The following is a 20,990-nucleotide window of genomic DNA, read 5'->3' as shown; positions in this document are numbered from 1 at the left end:
GCCCAATTTGTGTGACTTTGTGAACAATGGTTTCTTTGTGTTTGAGGAACATAAGGTTTCATATAAATACGGCGGCTTTAGTCACCTCTACGGAAATATTCAAGTGCTTGGAGCATTGACGGAATTCATCAGGAGACGAGCATGGCATAAGTTTTACCAACCAGTGAAAGAAATCCACCAGGCTACAAGAATGGCCTTTGCAATCCTGCTCCGCCACCCCCCCCCCCAAAAAAAAAGTTTGGATCTGTAAAGAACTCCATGCTGCTGCAAAGATTACAAGGAACATACCGACTAGAGAAATCTCATATATTCTTCACAACTCTATGAAAACACAATTCAGAAATATTTAATACAGAAATAAAATTCCACAGAAAAATTGTGAGATTTCATTTCTGCATATGTAGGTCTACTTCAATGAAAATGATTAGAGGCAATTCAGATAACAGGTTCGGTAAGATAATTTTAAATCATGACAAGCTTTGTATAGTAGTTCTTAAATGTAAACGAATTTAAATCGAACTTCACAAGCGATCAAACATGAGTAGGACTTTTGCTGTTTACACTATACTAACATTTCACATGAAAACGAGAACTTATATAACTGGAAAAGCCAGACATATTGTTAAATGTTTTGTACCTTTTCTTCCAAGACTAATGTTCTTATTGTCATTGTTTTTTAAAATCTCTTACTGCAAACGTCTATCTTTCAATACATCCAACTTTTTTTCCAAGATCAATCTTGCTAAGAATAATAATTAGCCGGAATAAATCAAATAATTTTCAAGGAAGTAGATCTAGGCTTCTATACTACAGGTATGGGCAGATCAAATGTAGCCGTGGGGTTCATAGTCTGACTTGATGTTATAACCGACGAAGCTTCGTCGACCGATCTGTTCACCGATGAAAAACCAGAACGCTACCTCTGCACATACCAACGTATTAACCCAAGCTTCCTGCGGAGAAATAAAATATCAGAGATAAATAGCCCTATCAGAATTGTTATGGGGAACGTACTGTAGCAGTGTAGCGGATAGTAAATGGTTCAAAACACATGGACTGAACCGTATGGAATACAGTCAAAGTATGCACTTTTAATTTGTACAGCAGTTTAAACTACGTATAAAGGATTTTGCACTTGTATATTTCATTGTTCAAACAGTAGGGATGTGTAAGATTTGGTGAATAGAAAACCAGCTTTGGGGGTGAAACCATTACATTATTTGACCTAGTCTTTTTGGAGTATGTAGAGTACTGTATAGTGCCAATGCAATCTGCATTGAATGTAAATACCAGTCATCCTGGGATGACCTGGTATTGGTTGTCTGATCAGAAAGTTGGTCGTCTAGGACAACTGGACCTTGAAAATTGCCTTGTACAGGATTCAATATTCTGACAGTACATCAGATTCTTTGCCACCTTTTTGTCACTTGTGTTCTACTGTACATATATCTATGGTATTGATATCAATGGAATGTCTTCCAGTGGCACACTGTTAAGTTATATCTCTTACCATTTAAAGCGAACATGTAATTAGTACTAATTAGTATTTACCCAAATCAATTGATAATAAAAATTATTTTGCCTAAATTCCAGGTATATATCCCATACTTCATAGCAAAATGCAACAACACACAGGTCATCAACCATTACACCAATGCAAATTGGGTAGCAGACTTATTAATTAACATATTGCATTTGGTTATCAACAAACATTGATAACCACATAACAGCCATACAAAATATCTTTGCTAAATCATTTTCCTGGATATTGGTACAGTATCTAAGGCACATTTGTTAAGTATTCTCCTAATAAGTCGATCAACATTTGATACATGTTTTGGATTGGAAACACAAAGCGATATATTTGTATTCTCCTTTTGTCTTTATTTCAATTGCAAAATTTTTCTGTTGTCCATTATCCCAAAATGATGTTTCTCTCTTTGAGTACAGAATACAGAAAAGTACACCTAATTAAGGTTTTCATACTTTCACAAATAATGCTCCTACAGTACTGAATTGTCTATTTTTACTGGCGGGAGCCAACTTTGGGCCCATGCCATTTCTTAATGCATTGGTGAGCTGATTATTGCTTATGGGTATAGACATGCAACCATAGACTATACCCAAGGAATAAGGATTCATGTGGCCCCTCATAAGGGCACAGGGTGACCCTAAAAATCACAAAAAAAATGTTTTTGGTTGAATAAAGTGCCTACTTTGGGTGATCATAACCAGAAAAATAAAGGAGATATGTTAAATTGAGTGCAGATTCATGAATTTTGTCAAGAAGTAAGATCGAATACCAAATTTAAGCTCTCTACCTGGTACAAAGACTGAATTATGAGCTTTCTAAGTCGGAAAATATCACAAAAGTCACTTTTCGTGAATCACGCAAGCACAAATTGCCGCCTAGGCCAAATTTCAACAGGCTATATCTCGAAAATGACATGGAGTATGATTTTACTTTGTTGTATGTGTTCATTTGGGCCACATTCACTCATCTTGATGAAGTTTCATCAAAATCTGAGAGGGTCACCTGGGGACCACTGGTTGATTTGACACAGAATGACCCTATAGTTTCCTGTCTAAAAAACTGATATACATCTTTACACTTTCATAGCAACTTTACCATTTCATATCACATTTTGCAATGCCATACCCCAGTGGGTGGGTTGAGAGGAACTTACCTTCACTGTTAGATTCATAAATTTGCCAGTTTTGGCACTGTCTACTATCTTGGAGAAACCTTTAGAGATTGCAGGAACATCTGCTGGCATTGGAGGGGTTAGTTCTACCCTGGCATAATACCAAAACTTGGACAGACGAGGTCTTGACCACTGCAAGGCATCTGTTAGACACAAGAGAAAATTGTAAATTGTAAATTGGTCAATTATTTATCGTTTTCTGACCGGAGTTGCTGCCGAAGGGAGACTGCATATTTTTAGATGTATAACTACTATCATCCTACATCACTTAACTTAGAAGGATGCACGATAGAGAATATCAAATTCTGCTCTTACAACTAGAGTCATGGTGGTGACTTTTTTAATTGAGTCAGAGTTGCAGAGATGAAGAATGCCTGAATTTTAAGTCATGGTGGAGTAGTTACACAACTCTAATGCCACATGACTTCATCTGGCTATAAAGCAGAACAATGAAATCCTGTCAAATTAAGGCTACATGGCTTAGTAAAACCTGGTCAGTTTTTAATTTTAAAACTATTTTTAACAGAAAAAACATTTTTTAAACATACGTATTGTAAGTATGCAAACTTATTGTCTTTGTGACAAAACTTCTTCCAACCCACACAGGCTCACATATTGCTAATGGCAGTATGTTGCATTAGCAGTTGTATGTTATATATTTGAGAGGAAGTTGCGAATAGTATCAAGACCATTACTATTCTTGTTTGCTGGTTTTTAAAAGAAATTGACACTGAACTTGAAGCTTTGGCATGCGGCTCATGATGACCGAGTTAGTATCCCCAACAGCAACTTACTCTATGTAGAAATGAGGGAGTTGAATTTGCGTTGGTGATAATTCTTTTACTCCTTAGCCGGAGTAAAAGTTGCAGCACTTGGGGAAGAATTAATTGCTTTCACTTGGTAATAAATTCAGAACCTAGTGAGCCAGTCGGGTACAGTACCGCCCATAAGTAACTTAGAAAACCGCACTCTTTTATTGCGCTCTGTGTGTTTAAACCTCGCTCTATCTTTTGTTAAAACCCGCATTAAAATGCAGTTAATTGCGGGGAACTGTTTATCAGAGCGCAGATTCTGTCGAAAGGCTTCCCTAATTCTATTCATGCCCACTAGAAGTGTGAAGTTCATTGTTACCGTCAGAAGGTCAATGGCTGTAATCCTACTTAATTCCTTCCAATCTGGTAACAAAAGAATATCGATCGTCGCCAGTAGAAGGAAGACCGAAGGTTTATACTCGGTCAAGAGAAGGGATAGTGTTAAGCAGGAATCTTACACTGTTTAACTTCAGTGTGCGCAAATCAGTTGGATTGATGAGTGACGTTAGCATAAAAACTTCCCGCGAACAATAAAAATTGCTGGTTAATATTCAAAGTCCGTTCGGGAAAAACAATATTCCTGAAAGTTCTTGCATTCGCGATAAGTTTATACTCAATGCACTAATTCACTTGACAGTATAGAGAGAGGGAAAAAAAAAAATGAAAATCAGAAGAAAAATTACCATTTGTGTACGAAAATTAATGTAGGCCTATACCTTTCAAATTTTACAAAAGATCGAGCAAAACAATTTCGAAAAATTCACGGGAAACTGGCATATCGTGCTAAATGCAACTGTCATGTAAACAGGGCTCTAGTACACCCATTTATGAATATAAGACCACATCTTGTGTATATCGGGGAGAAAAGAAAGTCTTTTCTAGAATTTCCAAAAATACGGAAAATTAATATCCTAACATAGTTAAGTGTATAGCAAATAGCCTAACCATCTCTGTAGTTACGGATCTCACGTAACTTCAAAAACACATCTAATTGTATTTTGCGGAGTTGACGTTTTTACAAAAACATGGAAACAATATAAAGCATTTAGTCAATCATGCCAAGTGGCCTAAAAAATGTGATCACAAGGGTTACTTTCATAAAGATGGCCATAGCTAGGGGCCTTATTCGTGCTATGCGTGTATGGTATAGACTGTGCCTCGTGTTTCATGGGGGAATAGCTTGTTTTGTTCATGCGGAAGAGTCCGTTGGATTGAGGTGTGTTTTACTTTCCTATATGTACTGTAACAGGGATATTTTACCTACTTTTTTTGAACGTCTAAGACAATATTTCTCATAACTTTACCGATCCTTTCTTATCTGACTGACTTAATTAATTCTAGAGTGGAGCCAAAACATTTTGCTCCATGTACAACGTTTTTTGGAAACGTGCCAAAAATGTTATCAAACAGGTGTTAAACAGGGAATGAGCTCACAGTTGTTTGGCAAGGTACCTGGGAAAACTCACAGCACATGTACCAAGTATTTGGGTAGGGTTAAACAACTGTAGTATAGTGCACGCTTTTCATTGTTATGCAGTCTAGAAACGGGGCTTTGCCGAACATTGTTTGTTTCATAATATTGGAAGTTTTGTAAGTTAAACTTTGTGAAGATTGATAGACAGACTAAATCTTTTTTCATTTATAACATAATACAGCTACTCTAACTAGTCATTTTGAAATTTCCATCAGTTTCCTTCTTGCTTTTTATTACTTCTGGTAACCAAAACATATCGGGAAATAAAATAAACATTTATAAAAAAGGTCTTGCCATTCAACACGAAACTCTTCTCGTTTAAATCTTTCTTTCAGTCAAAGTAGTGAACTTTGTACTTTGGCCTAATGTGCCTAAACGCCCCACAAACACGAGGCCTAATGTTACTACAAAAAAGTGGTCTGTTAGTGTTACGGCGAAAGGATAAGGCACAAAGTTTCCTTCTTGCTTTTTATTACTTCTGTCTTCTGGTAACCAGAACATATCGGGGAATAAAATAAATACGTTTAAAAAGGGTTTGCCCTTCAACACGAAAATATTCTTGTTTAAAACTTTCTTTCAGTCAAAGTTCGTAAACTTCGTACTCGTAGGCCTACTCTGGGTGTTTACAATTGTGATGCATATAATGTGTCACACTGTGTTGATTGTTACAAGCGATCGGTTTACACTACCTCCACGCTATGAATAGCGTTGTATCGATCGGTTCACTACCATTGTGTCGGTGGTGAAAAGCGAAGTGCGGGGAATTCGCGTTTCTTTATTTGGAGTGCAGGGAAAGTAGCGTTCCTTTATTTGGAGCGCGGTTAATTACAGTTAAGCCGCGTTTTGCACTGAATCGCGCTAATCTTTTCCAAGTTACTTATGGGCGGTACTGTACATGGTGAGACATCCTTGCCATAAAAATGTGTTCAGTACAGAAAGTGGAGGTGTCTGAAAGTAATTGCAATAGGCCTTGGTGCAATAGAGGACTTTGCACACAAGAAAATCACAAGACTGAACAGATGCACGTTACTTTTTCCATGCTGCGCATACTATATACACTGCCCTGGGGGGGGGGCAGGCTAAACACATGATATGTGATATCCAAACAGGGAGGTGTGCAGAAGATTCATGTTTCCCTTAAATTTGTGTACTGTGTTGTGCATAAGTACTGTAGTTGCACTGATAAATACATAGGCCTAGTTGCCATATTCCAAAGTCAAATTTGTCAATCTCACTTTGTATTTAACAAGCCCAGAGGCCTACAAAGCCTTCATGGAAATGGCCAACAATGTCAGTGAAACTAAGAAACATGGTGATTTTTATATTTTGTAACATGTTCCTAGATTATGCCACCTTTTTACCTTCATAATAAACACATGGGTGAGGTTATTCCTTCTTTCAAGTTCAACTTCAAGCAGTTTGACTAGGCTATCGACCAGGCTTTAGCCTAGCTAGGCCTAACATAACAGGATGAAAACCACTGAGCATAATCAGCGAGATTGTCATCACCACTTTCTTCGAAAATATCAATAATTACCTTGCTATTGCAAATTCACTGTAGACCTATAACTAAGTACCATCATAGCCTACTACAGTCTATATTAAGCTTAGGCTCAATCTACAGTAGCCTCACATATGTTAGGCAATTAGCCTAACACTTTGGAAACTGCTATTAGTATTACACGCCTATGCTTTTGTAACAAACATCGACAAGGTGACATTACGATAAAGGCCAATAAACGCAAGTAAACTAACGAAATTTCATAAAATGACACCCACATTAAATATGGTAATAAGGTTATGCTTACCTCCTGCAACTTTGGGCCCTTGTGTGGCCAAGGAAGTGCCTAATCTCGTTCCGAGACCGACAAGTTTCTGTGCAGCTTTCGCCATTTTGCAAATGTGAGAATTTGGAGGCGCTCTTTCAGCTTCCAGCTGCCAGAGCCGTACCTAGAGTTGTATGGAACGCCAAAAAGAAAAATATAGTCGATGATGTCAAACTATCTTAATGAAAAGGTGACCACTTTTTTGATGATGAAGACAACTATTTCGATCATGACGGCTTTTATTTTGATCGGGATTGCACAAATTTTGTTGATGATGTCAAATTTTGTGTTGACAGGCCACTACCTCGATTTTAAAGGCAACTTTTGGGATGATGATGACCATTATTTGTTGTTGTTGTTCAAAATGTTGTCGTCTGTTAAAAAGTTTCTGTCGTCTAAAATGATCGGGGTTGTTGAAATTCAATTCTTCGTCAAAATTAAATCATTTGACTTCTAAATAAAAGCTTTTTGGTAAGCTAATTATTTTTGCTAAAGTTATGCCGTTGTCTACTTCGACGTCGTTGTTGATTAATTGAATGCCGAGGTTCATTTTAAAATCTGGTCAAAATGATATCTTGTTTCAGAATAATTAGCTCGACGAAGTCTAAAACCCCTTGTTGTATCTTCCGTTCTTGTTGCTGTTCACAGGTTCCGATGCTGTGAATTAATTTTATTGTTGCCGTGAATGTATGAACCGTTGTGTAAGGAATAGGGCGCTGTTCACTTTTGAATGGAGGAGTTTGGTACAACTCTCTGTACAACAACTTTGGAAGACAATCCGAGAAGCAATGTAATGCGCGTTAGCTGCGCCGTGAATATGCATACACACATGACGCAATACATTGGTCATGCCGACAAAGAAGATTGCGAATTTGATGGCTATCTTAGTACGAACCTTAACAAACTGTTTTACCGGGGCAAGAACAGTTTCCAATTTTATCAGCGGTATGGCTAATTGCTATGCTAATAAGTAATGTACACATTGTGGACTGGGACATGCCCCCACCTCCCATCTTCGGGGGGGGGGGGATTTTTCTTCTGGTGTCCTTTTTTATTTCCATTATCAGGCCCTACCTAAATCAGTCGTGGTGATTTTATTATTATTTTGCATTATTATGATTTACTACCACAATCTTTTGTTAGAGCTACTTATATAGACTTAACGTGTTCCATAAAAAAAAAGTGTTCTAAAATGTGTGCCACTTGGAAGCAAGTTTAAGAGAGATGAGTGGAGGATGCACGTATGCCCAATTAGCTCCTAGTGTTGGGTATATATTAGCGATTCAAACAGTAAACATACATAATATAACATGTAGTAGGTACACGCAGCTGCATGGCATTGCACATCCCTATACTGATTCAAGTGGGGATGTGTTCCTATTTAAAACGACAATCTAGTTCCATGTGACGGTCTGGAATGTGATAGAATGTATCAATGACTGCATAAAAGTGTAGTGATTCGAAGATTTCTATGCTTAGTGAGATTACAAGGAGAATCTTTAGAGAAGCAGATCTTTAAAGGTCTGCTGTAAAGACCCCAACTTATAGCACGCTGTCATGGAAAGGTTCTTGAGATTTCGTAATCCACCTTCCTTGGCCATGAAATGACTTCTCTTTACCTATAAGTCTGCAACGCCTGCCACATATATTTTCCAATATGAGGGTCTTTGTGTGAGGGTGGTATGATTAACTACACTGCAGACATGAACATATTTCTACACAGTGTTTACACAAAGAGCCTAATGGTGTTAATAAACTATGTTTGCTAATTTAAGAGCCTGAGGTCGATTTGCGACCACAAATCACGTAATCATAAAACTGTCCTATAGCCTATAGCTATAGCATGCTATAATTGGAGCCGACTGCTGGTATCCAATATTCTATATGACATAGGTGTTATTTCGTCTTTGTTTTACTGCCTCCATGTCGGTTCGGATAATTTCTGACGGGGGTGAGGGGGACTTTCTCTCTGTTGCCCATTCCCATGATACGGGTGTGAAATTAAATTTACTTATATTCATAACTGGTTTTATTTACTAATATCTTCTGATATGTATTCTTGTGAGGGGAAGGGGATGATAGTTCTTACGGGGATATGATAAAGCATGGGGATATAATACAGCAAGTGAGTTCATGGCCGGTTTGTACAGTTTCATCATATAATCAGACGGTAGTCGAAATCTGAGAAAATAAAGATAAATTCATAAGGATAAAGTTATAATTACTACATGATCATAATATAGTGTAACGCTTCGTTCATGTCTGGTGTGGCAATCTTTAAAGCAGGGGTTTGCAAAAGGGTGTCTCGATAATAAAATAGCAATGGAGAAAATATTAATGCGCCCGCATGGCACTGTAGTACGATTACGATTACGACTATAATATATAACTCTAACAGTTATTCTTGCTTCGTTCAAGTGTTAATTTGACGTATACAATTCTTTTCTCGATCCATTTCTCTATTTGTTTAGGTCTTTATTCCCTGTTTAATGTTTTTCAACTGATGACCATATTATTGCTGTTTTATTTCTTAATCATCACAAAACTTTGACGGTAACTGCCATCGACCCTTGTTTATAGTTTAAAGTGGCGGCACAGAAGTAAAACAATCCCATTTGAGTTTGTTTGCTGTGGATTGTAAGATCTGAGATAAACGTCTCCTGTGCTGTGACTTTCTTCAAACTGTACGTCTGAATGGTAAAACTTTCATCTCCGCCAATGGAAGAACACTCGTCATCGTTAAGTCCAAAGTGTCTTGACAAACGACTTCCTACATGAAGCGGGGCAAACAAATAACAAGAAACAAACAATTTCTAGATAAGTTTACCTTACAAAAAAATTCCTCCCTAAAAAGGGCGCAGTAAATCATTTTTTTTCCATTTTTCTTTAATATTCATTTTTAACTGGTTTTTGATCTAGTCCAAGCTGAAGTCACCTCAGCCGCAAGTGAAGTGTGTGGACTGGAAATGATGGAGTAGTTTCTTGTTAGCCAGTAAGCTAAAACAGAAACAAATCAAACAAAGAATATGTTATATATATCTTTAATCTTATTCTAATAAAGTATGATAAATGTCTATGTAGTATGTGACAGTTTAGTAAAAGCATTATAAGATCATTTCCGATTGATGTGAAAACTATATTAACTGCTTATGCTTGAAGTAATGCTGCAATTCTTTGCCGGGAAATCCCAGTTATCCTCCCAAGTTGTTCACTATGACGTAAGCAATCGTGCACCTAGCCTTTTTTTTTTTGAAGGGTTGAGCTTTCCGGTCTCAGGAAGATTGGTGACCGCAACTCAGGGCGGTATTTTTGAAGTAGTAAATTCTCGGGCGCGTAAACTTAGGCCAATGTTCAGACTAGTATAAAAGGATCTGTTGGTAACGCGTTGTGTGGCAACCTGAAGGTTACAAATTCTCTTACACAGGCACTTCCATGGATAGCTGTTTGCTAACAGTTTTGTTTTATTTGATTTATTTTAAAAGTTAAAATACTATGCAAGTTCGGTTAGACACCTCCCACCACAGTTCCTATCCTCGTATTTACTTACTTGAAACTAACAATTATTGAAGTATTCCTTTCCATGCATTAATGAATTTTAGAAAAGAATTCTTTTTCTACGTAAGCATAACACGGCTACCGCTCTCGTTATCGTACAACAATAGCTTGGAAAGAGTTTACAAACATTTTACAAGGTTAAATGCACATCTGGTTCAGTTCCACGCGTCGTTCGTCTGGAATCTTTCAACCACAAATTTGATTCATCCGTCTTGTAATACGCCTTCAGATGTCTGACCGCCGTTGCGTTGCCGTCTTTTAGAACCCTGTCCTTGTTCTACTTCGTAAGTTTTGATCTTAACTTTGCAAGGTTCTTTCAAATTTGGTGTTCTTGGTGTGTCGGTGTGATGTCCAGTCTCCTGTCCGAAGAATAATCACAATGCTGGAAAGTGAACTATTGTCCAGGTCTCTCGTCCTTTTCTTTGTAAAAGATTTCTAAAATCTCCCCGTTTTGAAAACTTCTTACTGAAGCTTGCACAACAGAACTGAACCTCAAACTGATCTTTTCTCCATTTTCTGCCAAAATAACAGAAATGGGAACGAATATTAGGTTAATTTTAACATTGTAGAGACTATCAAGATCTTTGGATCCATAGAGAGTTATTGTTGCCTGTGTAAGCCATCAATCGGCCGTGATGCACCACTTTGATGCACCCCATCTTAACATGATAGAGTACGTCAGTCAGTGGCCCAACACAGGGTCGCTGCAGGTTAGGGGATATGCCATTTTCTTGGTAATGTTCAGGAGCCACATATCTCTATCCTGACCGTATACAGCATCGCCTCCAGCGCCTTGTTACATCTTCCCACCATCCTGTCCGATTGCCGATGAAAGGTGTAGTCCTGTTTTTTTTTTACGTCATAAATTTTGCACACCCATGGGAAAAATTGGGACTCAAACTATCGTACTTGGTCAGTGTGAATTTCACTTGGTATTCCGAAGCGACAGAAAAACTCTTCATTCAATATATTCGCAACTGTTCCAGCCCAGGGGCGTATCCAGGGGGGCGCAACAGGCGCGCGCCCCCCCTATTGGCCGTCACCAAAAAAAAAAAAAGTTTAGCAAAAAAAAAAAAAAAAAAATTGATGACGACCTTTATGTGAGATGTCGGTGATCGCTCAACCCCCCCCCCCCCCCTCCCGTATGCTTTATTTTTTGTTTGCCAAAAAAGGTTCTGGCGAAGTTCGGCGGCATAATAGTTTTAGAAACATAGATGGTAATTGTGTTTGTATTATCACTATAAACACTAAATGACATGCCAGCCATACTAAATTGTGCATTTTGTGTCCATATTTACTGGAAATGTTGCTTATTATTAAGGTCGAAAAATGGATCACATATGGCCATGGGCGGCGATCCTGGGTGGAGGCCATTTTCTTCATCGAATAATATAACAGAGCTCTCGAACATTCTAACGTTGCGCCTGAAACAAGATTGACAGGGGCAATTTTCCCAAAATAACACCCGAAATTAAAAAGAAAAGTATTTGGGATCCTGATTATGAGGTATTTCGGACATGACATCCCTATTTTAAAGTTGTGTATATGCCGCTTGGAAACCTCGGGAAGTGCCGTTTCCGGCCATCTAGAGGGTTTGTTAATCCCAAAATTTTCTTGTACGCTTCGCGCCAACTCATGGTGGCGCTACGCTTAGATAGTCAACAAGGTCATATCCCCCCCCCCCCCACTCGGAAGTACGGATCGCCGCCCATGCATATGACACCATTTTGCATTTCAGCCCTTCTTTGAAAGCAAAAATTGTACACCCCTCCCCTTAGACCCATCCCCCAGGACGGCGATCATTCATACCTGGCGCCCCCCCCTATTGGAAAATCCTGGATACGCCCCCGCAGCCTACTTTTCCCACATAGTATAAGCCTCCGTCCATTTGCTGAATTAATCTGCTATCACTAGTGCATACTTGTTTCCCCTGTCTGACACTGGAAATGGGCACATTATGTCCATTGCATGTCCTTGAAGAGGCTCACAACAGCTCCGGTAGAAATTGTCACATATTTTACTTAGGGTCTTCCTCATTTGATTTCTTTTCCAAATCTCTGCTCCGGGCGCTAGATAGTAAATGAAACCTCCGTCTCCTGACTGGTTTCAAATTGGCAAGAACTGCCTGCGTCGGACCACTTAGACTTACAGCAAGCTGTTGATATCTACAGCGTTTGTTTCACCCATATAGTTCAGCTATTAGCTCAAAGTGTACAAGATAATCCTTCCATGGTGTTGAACCGTCAAAGAGTGTGAGTGGTACCTAACGGCATCTGCTGCAATCTTCTATTTGCAAATGCGAAAAGCAAATTGGACTTATTTGTGTTAGTTTAACCACCGTCACCGCATTTGAGGGGCTCTCTTCCGTCAAAGTGTCGCTTTTAGGCCAGCCGCATGTCGCCCTGGAACGGGTTTCAATTGTTAAGCGGTGGTTGACCTCTGTTCGGCGCGTCTCCCCTCATCGAGTTTTTGGGTTCCCTCTGACCTCGTGGGTTTACACCATCGTTGCCTATTTTGTGTTGCTCGACACTAACTTGTCACCGGCAGTTCTTCCTCCTCGAAAGGGCTCCCAATCTGGTCCACATTCTCCTTTGTTAGTCCGACCGCCATCCTCTGTTTAGCCGGCTGTTCGATAAGGCACCGTCCTGTATCTTCTCTGCCTCGCTACCACTTTGCTGGCCACCGGTAACCCGCCTCTTCTGACAATCTTAACATACTCCCATCCGGATGTTTTCTCACCGTAAGGCCCTGGCCAACCTGTCACTACTTAGGCTATTGTTAAAGGGGTTTAACATAGGCATCTTGGACTGGTTTTCCTTTGCCCATTTCACCAGCCTGCAGCAAATGATACAAATCGCACTGCTATCATTAATGTAATGTCACTTTCCTGTATGGTGGGGCAGTCTTTAAAGCTGGGGTTGTCAAAAGAGAGTCTCGACGAAAATATGGAAATGGAGTAGATTTTCAAGTGCCCGTGGCACAGTGGCACCCTTTTTGAAACCTCCCTTAACTTAGGGGATAAATACGTGGGGAACCTGTCTTAAATTTGATTTGAGACCGATGATGACGTCATCGAGGAGGCTGAGCGGACCGAGGCGATAGCCGAGGTCCGCTGCCCTTCTCGATGACGTCATCAGAGGTCTCAAATCAAATTTAAGACCGGGTACCCTCGTTTTTATCCCCATTCATAATTGACCCTCACAAATGTTAGAAAACGGTATTTTTTCGCTAATTTTTGCTGATCTGTATTTAATTCTCCTAATTCCTCCCTTGATCTTTTTCCTTAATGACGTAATAGTCACCTCATGTAAAACAGCATTTTCTTCTGACGAACATTAAAAGTGAAAAAAATACGAATGAAGCAGTATTGTTTGGTCTTAAATTTTGGTAATGTAATCAATTCAAACACTCAAAAATGGAGGGTAATGACAATTAAATAAGAACAAATGAACACATTTCTAAAGATAACATTTTAAAACTTATTTTTGACCTACCAGGTCAAATTGCGCAATAAGCAGATGCTGAGTTGTGTGTGGTCTGAAAAGTCCGTAAACGCTACAACAGTTAGGCTAGCATAGCAACGTTGCCTGCTGCTAACATTCTTTTGAGTAGAACTCGCCTATGTATTTCAGCTATGAACTCGAAATCTTCAGCGCTCGATCCGATGCCAACTCAGCTCGTTAAACTTTGCCTACCAGAACTAGTGGATGATCTTGTTAACATTGCCAACACTTCCTTCAAAGCAGGGACTGTTCCGCGACGTCATAAACGCGCTCTTGTCAGACCATTATTGAAAAAGCCCGGACTGGATCCTGATGTTTTATCAAATTATCGTCCCGTTTCCAACCTTTTATTTGAACATAAATTCTTAGAGAACATGTGTTTTAATCAAATTGATGAATATTTTAACCAATTCTCTCTTTATTCGAAATTTCAATCTGCATACCGAAGAAACCATAGCACAGAAACCGCGTTGCTTCGTGTAAGAAATGACATTCTAGTTTCAATGGACAATCATAAAGAGTGTATTTTAGTCCTACTCGATCTTACCGCCGCATTCGATACAATTGACCACGATATTTTACTGCAGCGTTTGGAGCATCGGTTTGGCATAAATGGTACTGCTTTAAAGTGGTTCGATTCATATCTTCGAGGACGTACTCAACGTGTCTGTATTGACAATTGTTATTCGGAAGATGAACCATTATTTTGCGGTGTACCACAGGGAAGCGGTCTTGGGCCGATTCTTTTTACCTTGTATACATCCCCACTCGAAGACATTATTTTAGCCAATGATATTGACTTTATGCTTTTTGCCGATGATACACAACTGTATTTTTCGTGTAAAAATCTATCTGACTGGAAATTCATACCTGAAAAATGCATAGATGATATTCGTGAGTGGATGGCAGCAAATCGACTTGTACTCAATGATAGCAAAACAGAAGTAATTCATTTTCACAGTAAGTTCCGAAAAGTTCAAGCAGACATATCTAGTTCAGAGTTGGTGTTACTCATGTTAAACCCATTTCCGTTGTCAGAAATTTAGGAGTGCAATTTGATGAATTCAGTTCTATGTCAAGTCATGTTTCAAAAATTTGTCAGTCAGCATCATACTCATTGTATCGTATTGGGAAAATTCGTAAGCTCTTAGATCGCACAAGCACAGAAAGATTAATTCATGCATTTGTTACATCGCACCTTGATTATTGTAATAGTTTATTATATGGAATTGAGCAACAGCAACTGGCACGTCTTCAACTGATTCAAAACTCGGCAGCACGCATGGTTACACGGAGCAGGAGGCACGAACACATCACACCCATATTGATTGACCTTCATTGGTTACCTGTCTCCGCAAGGATCGAATTTAAGTCTCTAGTCATAACTTACAATATTATAAATGGCACTGCCCCTCACTATCTTGGCTCTCTGATCAGTCGTCAGGCTCTTCCAGAGCCCATGCAGATTGCAAATCGCACACGACAGAGGAACAGACATTCTATGGAGATACGACTAGAGCCTGGCAGATTCGCCCAAAAAAGCTTTGGCGCACGATCCTTTGCCTATTTTGCACCTGATCTATGGAATGCACTCCCCAATGACATTAGGGCAGCTCCATCATTAAATGCTTTTAAGGCACACCTTAAAACTCACCTTTTTCGAAAGTATTATTCTTTTTAAACCTCCAGTAATATTGATTGTGTTACCATCTTGCCATGTTTTGTTTTATATTGAAATTTATTTTCTATTTTTGTTTTGATAGTCTTATTGTTGCTATTTCTTCGGCTGTAATAGTTTAGTATTTTAGTTTTATTGTATGCTGTCATATTTTATTGCTTTTGTCTTTAATTTCTGAATTTTTGTTTTTGTTTTTTATTAATTATTGTTAGTTATTTATTTCTGTATTTCTTAGGATGCAATATTTTTAGATTGTATTATTTTTAAGCTGTAATACTTTTTAAGTTGTATTGTTTTTATGCGTTTCTGTGAAGCTGCTTTGAGATCATTCTTTTGATGTAAAGCGCTATATAAGAATACATTATTATTATTATTATTATTATTATTAGTCGGTAGATGAACCGTTCAAATAAACGTTTACTGGGCCTGAGAATGAGCAGTTTTTGAAGAGGTTCCGAGCCCCATTGTATGATTGTTCGACAGGTTTGGACTTGTAGTAACCGCAGTGTTATTGCGAGTCTGAAAGATCGCTAGGCCTAGTCCCTGGTCAGTCATGTCGTTACTGCTAGAATTAGTAGTAGACCTAGTGCTTACGTTATTGCTAGGCTTAGCGACAAGGTTTCTTCTATTATAGTTAAGGGCGGAGTGTATAGCCTAGTGGTTAACGCCGGCGTCTCCCAGTCATGAGATCCCCGGTTCGATTCCCCGCCGACAGCAATGTGTGTCGTCTGGCAAGGGTGTTGTTCAATAACAACTTCCCGACATGGACGTTAAATGGCTTCTTTCGCGAGTTCCTGCTTGCGGGAAGATCACATATACATACATACATACATACATAGTGTCAACATTGGACGCGTTACGCTTCGGTTCTTCGTTGAAGTACCTCGATAAGGTTGCTGACATTGACTCTAGCTCAAAATTAAGCTCAAAATTAATCCCTTAGTCATTCATGTTACTCGAATTATTTAGCTGGATGATTTAACAAGTACGTACATTGTGTATTGAGACTCTGTGTGTGTGAAAACATATACAGTACTACTGCTGTAACTAATTGCAAGTAGGCTATATATACTGTACAGTATTCTTTTGCAATTTGAAACATTTCTTTGCCCATAAACATATTTGCATATACTCATGGCAATGTACACCATGTCTTCATTTCTTTTAATTATGACTTCATGATTGCCACGGCAACAAACCAGTGTTTGTCTAGCATTTCGATCCTGAAGCAATTCTCCTCTCTATATTCTCGACCAGTCTCGAATCGCATTCGAGACTGGTCCAGTATACAGAGTGTTGGTTTAGGCATTTATGAAAATAGCATACAAAGGTTACAAAATATTATGCATACAATATAAGGCTCTTGCAGTTATTTATTGAATTACGCAGAACGTCGCAATTACACAATACCCAAACGCGGCGTCTTAACGAAGCGTACAACGCAGCACTACACGCAGCGTACAATTCAGGGCACAACGCGGTGCTACTTGTAGCGTATGACACAACGTACAACGCAACGTAAAACGCGACGCCAAAGGCAGCGACCAACGTGGCGCTGCACGCAACGTATAATTACGAAATCAAGTTTAAGGCTATCCAGAGTTAACTTTAAGGTGTCAACAACGCCGTTAACCAATGTAAATACATTAAGGAAAAACAGATGGACCAAATGACCGTAATGTGAGTCATTTTACCTTGCTTCCTTTCTGATAGCTGAACTAGGACTAATGCTCCCAATCAGCGTCTTTAACTTTGGCTGAAGAGTATGGGTGTCAATGGGAATTTACTGTCTTGGATCGAGAATTTGCTTGGAAATAGGAAACAGAGGGTGGTAATTAAAGGCTGTGCTTCTTGGCAGGACGTTCCTAGTGGGGTTCCACAAGGGTTTGTTTTGGGTCCCTTGTTTTTTGTTGCCTATATAAATATCATCGATGGAGATATTTTTTGTACAGCTAAGAAGTGTGCTGATGACACCAAATTGTATTCTGAGGTCTCTTCCAAAATCGATTCTGAGAAGTTACAAACGGATTTAGATAAGGTTTTTTCCTGGTCTCATGGATGGCAAATTCTTTTTTAAATTGGTAAATGCAGGGTAATGCACATTGGTAGTAGTAACCAAAAGTATACCTACAATCTTAATGGTGTGGAGTTACAGAAGCACTCTGTTCAACGAGACCTATGTATCTACATCGACTCATCTCTGCAACCTTCTAAACATAGTCTTGAAGTTGCTAAAAGAGGTAATAGAGTTTTAGGTATGATCAAAAGGAACTTCAGTTATCTGAAAGAGTGCATCGTAGTTGAGCTTTATAAGCAGTTGGTTAGGCCTCATCTGGAGTATGCTGTGCAAGCTTGGAACCCACATTTTGCTAAGGATAAGGAAGTATTTGAAAAGGTCCAGAGGAGAGCTACTAGGATGATTATTACCTTAAAGAGTGTTCCTTATTATGGACGGTTAAAACTGTTTAATCTCACCACACTGGAGCTTAGGAGGTTAAGTTGGGACTTGATTCAGGTTTTCAAGATTGTGTATGGTTTTGACAATTTATCCTTTACCGACTTTTTCATATTTGCTAATAGTAATTGTACCAGAGGTCATTGTCTTATTCTCCAAGAGTCACAAAGTAGGATTACTACTCGGCATGTCTTTTTTTTTCTAATAGGGTTGTGAATGAGTGGAACGGTTTGCCTGAGAAAGTTGCACTTGCAAGTAGTGTCAATGGGTTAAAGAATGCTTTGCACAAGCACTTTAAGCATTGTAATCGGGTCTGAGTGTTTGTGTCTTCAGTTTTTTCTCTCTCCTATAGGGTCCTTGATGGGGACTTGAGTGTCCCTCCTGACCCCTTTTTTTTTCTACTAAACTAAACTAAACTAATGCACTAATGCTGCTTATTACGGACGGACTTAACTATATCCATTAACCAAAGAGAGATGATCCTTACGAACGTATGAAAAGCGATCAAGCTAAATAACTGTGCTTAATCTTCCTCAGTGCAATAGTGCAGTGTACTAACAATTATTACCACTCACAAATGTAGTAAATGATATTCTGAGCACTTACAATATCTACGAACAGTTAGACACAGTGCAGTGGTATTGACAACGTAAGTTTAACCTGTAACCTTTAATCTATTTTCATATTTGTCGCTGCGTTGTACGTTGCGTTTTACGCTGCGTGTGGCGCCGCGTTGAACGCTAGCTTGTGGCGCTGCGTTTAGCGCAGCGCTGGACGCTGCGTTTAACACCGCCTTGGGGTAGTGTGTAATTGCGTTAACAGTTAAAGTTTCGCGTATAGTTGGGATAACTGTAAGAGCCGTACATTGTTAGCATAATATTTCGTGACCTTTGTGTGTTAAAGCAGGTGGAATAAACGGTACCACTGTGCCACGGGCACTTGAATATTTTCTCCATTACAATCTTTTTGTCGAGATATCCTTCGCCAACCCCAGCTTTAAAAGACAGTGAAGTGACGTTACAATATCAAAAACTTACCATTGAAAGCATAAATACATAGTACTGTAATGTTGCCTTTAGTCCGTCAGGATCTTCCAACCGATGGACTTAACTCAGCGAACGCAAGTCTTAATAAGGACAGATTCTCACATAAGATAAGAAAACAGAATTGTTTGATTTCTCTGTAATGTCTTGGTTAGTAGTCAGTAAGTAGTAAGTTGAGTCTCGTCTATCCGACATGCTCAGTGATAAACCGCCGCCACTTATCACGATCTTGTGCAAGGTTTATTACTTCCTCGAAGTTGTTAATATTAACGTCCTTATAATGCGATTTTATTTTTCAAAGCAAGGTAGTCACGGGCCTCCCTACTGGTGTAGCAGTATGTCTCAATGCTTCTCTTAAACTTAAAGCAACCTTTGCTAGAGCGTCCTCCTGCTACATGACCGAAAAATCTCAATCTTCTAAGTTCGACTATGGATGACCAAGGTGTTTGGTTGGTTTCATTGTAGAGCTCATCGTTTGATAAACAATTGTTATTGGTCCATCTAATGTTGAGAATATAACGAAGTAGTCTCCTTTGAATGTGTCAATTTTGCGATCAAGATCCTTCGTTGTGACCCACAGTTCGCAATTGTACAAGAACATACTCTTTAATTAAGCCTCAAAAATCCTAAGCTTAATGTTTTGGCTTATGTTTTCGCTTTTGAAAATACTTGACAGTGTGTTGAAAGCACCGTTGGTTATACCAATTCTTCGGTTAATATTTTCTTTGGTCTCCAGCAAGCTTCCAACATATTTGCACTTCTTCTCTTGCAGGTAAACGACTAACGCACTACGGCTACAGTATAGGCTACTAGAGCATGACCGAAAATTTGAAATTCGAAAAATTCACTCGACTAAATCACTGGAAATAATGAATTCAAACTGTTTTAAACACTAGATCCGTTGACAGAAACAATACACATTGATACAGGAGGTGTCGACAGGAGGTGTTCACTAAAATGAGCAAAAAAAAAAAAGCAAACTTCCGAAGAAAGATGATGCCAGCAACACGCCACTGATATCTTCCGATATTTTGAGACGTTTATAATGTCAACGTTCTTGCTTGAGACGTTTATATTGAATGACAAAATCTGGGCGAACACTGACTAAAATAATTACATTAAAATATCAGACAATATACAAATCATTCAATGCAGATCAAGCTGCTTAGAATTTATGGGGTTCTTGCGTAACCAGCGTAATCTCTTCGTGAGTCACTGGCGTCACCTTCTGTGGGTAACCGGCGAAGCTTCGTGCGACAGTGGCGTTACACTTTGTGCGTAACCGGCGGAAATCTTCGCTCGTAACAGGCGTTACACTCCTTGTGTAACCGGAGTAAAGTCTCCGTGCGTCACTGGGGTTAAAATTCTTGCGTTACCGGCGATACACTTCGTGAGTAACCGGCGAACCTTCCGCGGATACGATTGAAGTGAATAATTTTCAGTTTCTGTCTCGGACAAAACTACAATTTTTATTTACTATATGAGCAGGGTCTTTCCATGATATTTCCTTGCCCATAGCAAGCTGGTACACCTATACAAGGTTTCTATACAAGGAATCTTTCCAGATTGGTTATTCGATCTGCGAAATGTGATGTCGTTTTTTCGTTTCTGTGCTGATGTCCTGTTTAACTCGACTTTTTGTAGCAGTAGTGTTGTTTTGATTGGCGAGCACGGCTACCTAGTCCGGCTTCCCTTTGCGGCTTCCCGCCTTTCTGTCTACCTTCTGTCTACCTGGGTCACGACCCCGCGCTACCGTGATTTTCTGGAAATCTTTACCTGTACAACTGGTGCGCTTGAAAGTAGAAGAGAAACAGGTGATTGTTTGGGGACTCCTAATTGAGACGACGATGCGACAATACGTGTGTGTTAATAGTAGCCTTCACCCAAGTAAAGAAGAAGAAAGCAGAGTGCTGCATGGTAAAGGGTAACCATTTTTTTT

The 20,990-nt window shown here is 39.2% G+C and overlaps 1 protein-coding gene and 1 long non-coding RNA gene across 5 annotated transcripts in view; both read right to left on the bottom strand.

Annotated features, from left to right (window-relative positions):
* Nucleotides 1-292: 292 nt before the first annotated feature.
* Nucleotides 293-6,952, bottom strand: LOC139976797 (ATP synthase subunit g, mitochondrial-like). Its single transcript, XM_071985584.1, has 3 exons — nt 6,800-6,952; nt 2,688-2,848; nt 293-953 (listed from the first exon to the last, which is right to left on the bottom strand). Exons 1-3 carry the CDS (start codon nt 6,882-6,884, stop codon nt 825-827), a joined length of 375 nt encoding a protein of 124 aa, XP_071841685.1. The 5' UTR covers nt 6,885-6,952; the 3' UTR covers nt 293-824.
* A 1,029-nt stretch (nt 6,953-7,981) lies between these two features.
* LOC139976798 (uncharacterized) overlaps nt 7,982-20,990 on the bottom strand; it is a 29,998-nt gene continuing 16,989 nt past the window's right edge. For 2 of the 4 annotated variants that reach the window (XR_011796268.1, XR_011796269.1), the window contains one exon: nt 7,982-9,587. This is a non-coding gene — a long non-coding RNA (uncharacterized lncRNA). Of the gene's footprint in view, nt 9,588-10,877; nt 10,889-12,228; nt 13,208-20,990 lie in introns of those variants that run through there. The other 2 variants (XR_011796267.1, XR_011796270.1) reach the window with 2 other exon arrangements.

Source organism: Apostichopus japonicus, chromosome 12, assembly GCF_037975245.1.
Source record: "Apostichopus japonicus isolate 1M-3 chromosome 12, ASM3797524v1, whole genome shotgun sequence".
NCBI classification, from domain to species: Eukaryota; Metazoa; Echinodermata; class Holothuroidea; order Aspidochirotida; family Stichopodidae; genus Apostichopus; species Apostichopus japonicus.
The sequence above is the reverse complement of the archived record's forward strand: the minus strand, read 5'-3'. Positions and strand labels throughout refer to the sequence as shown.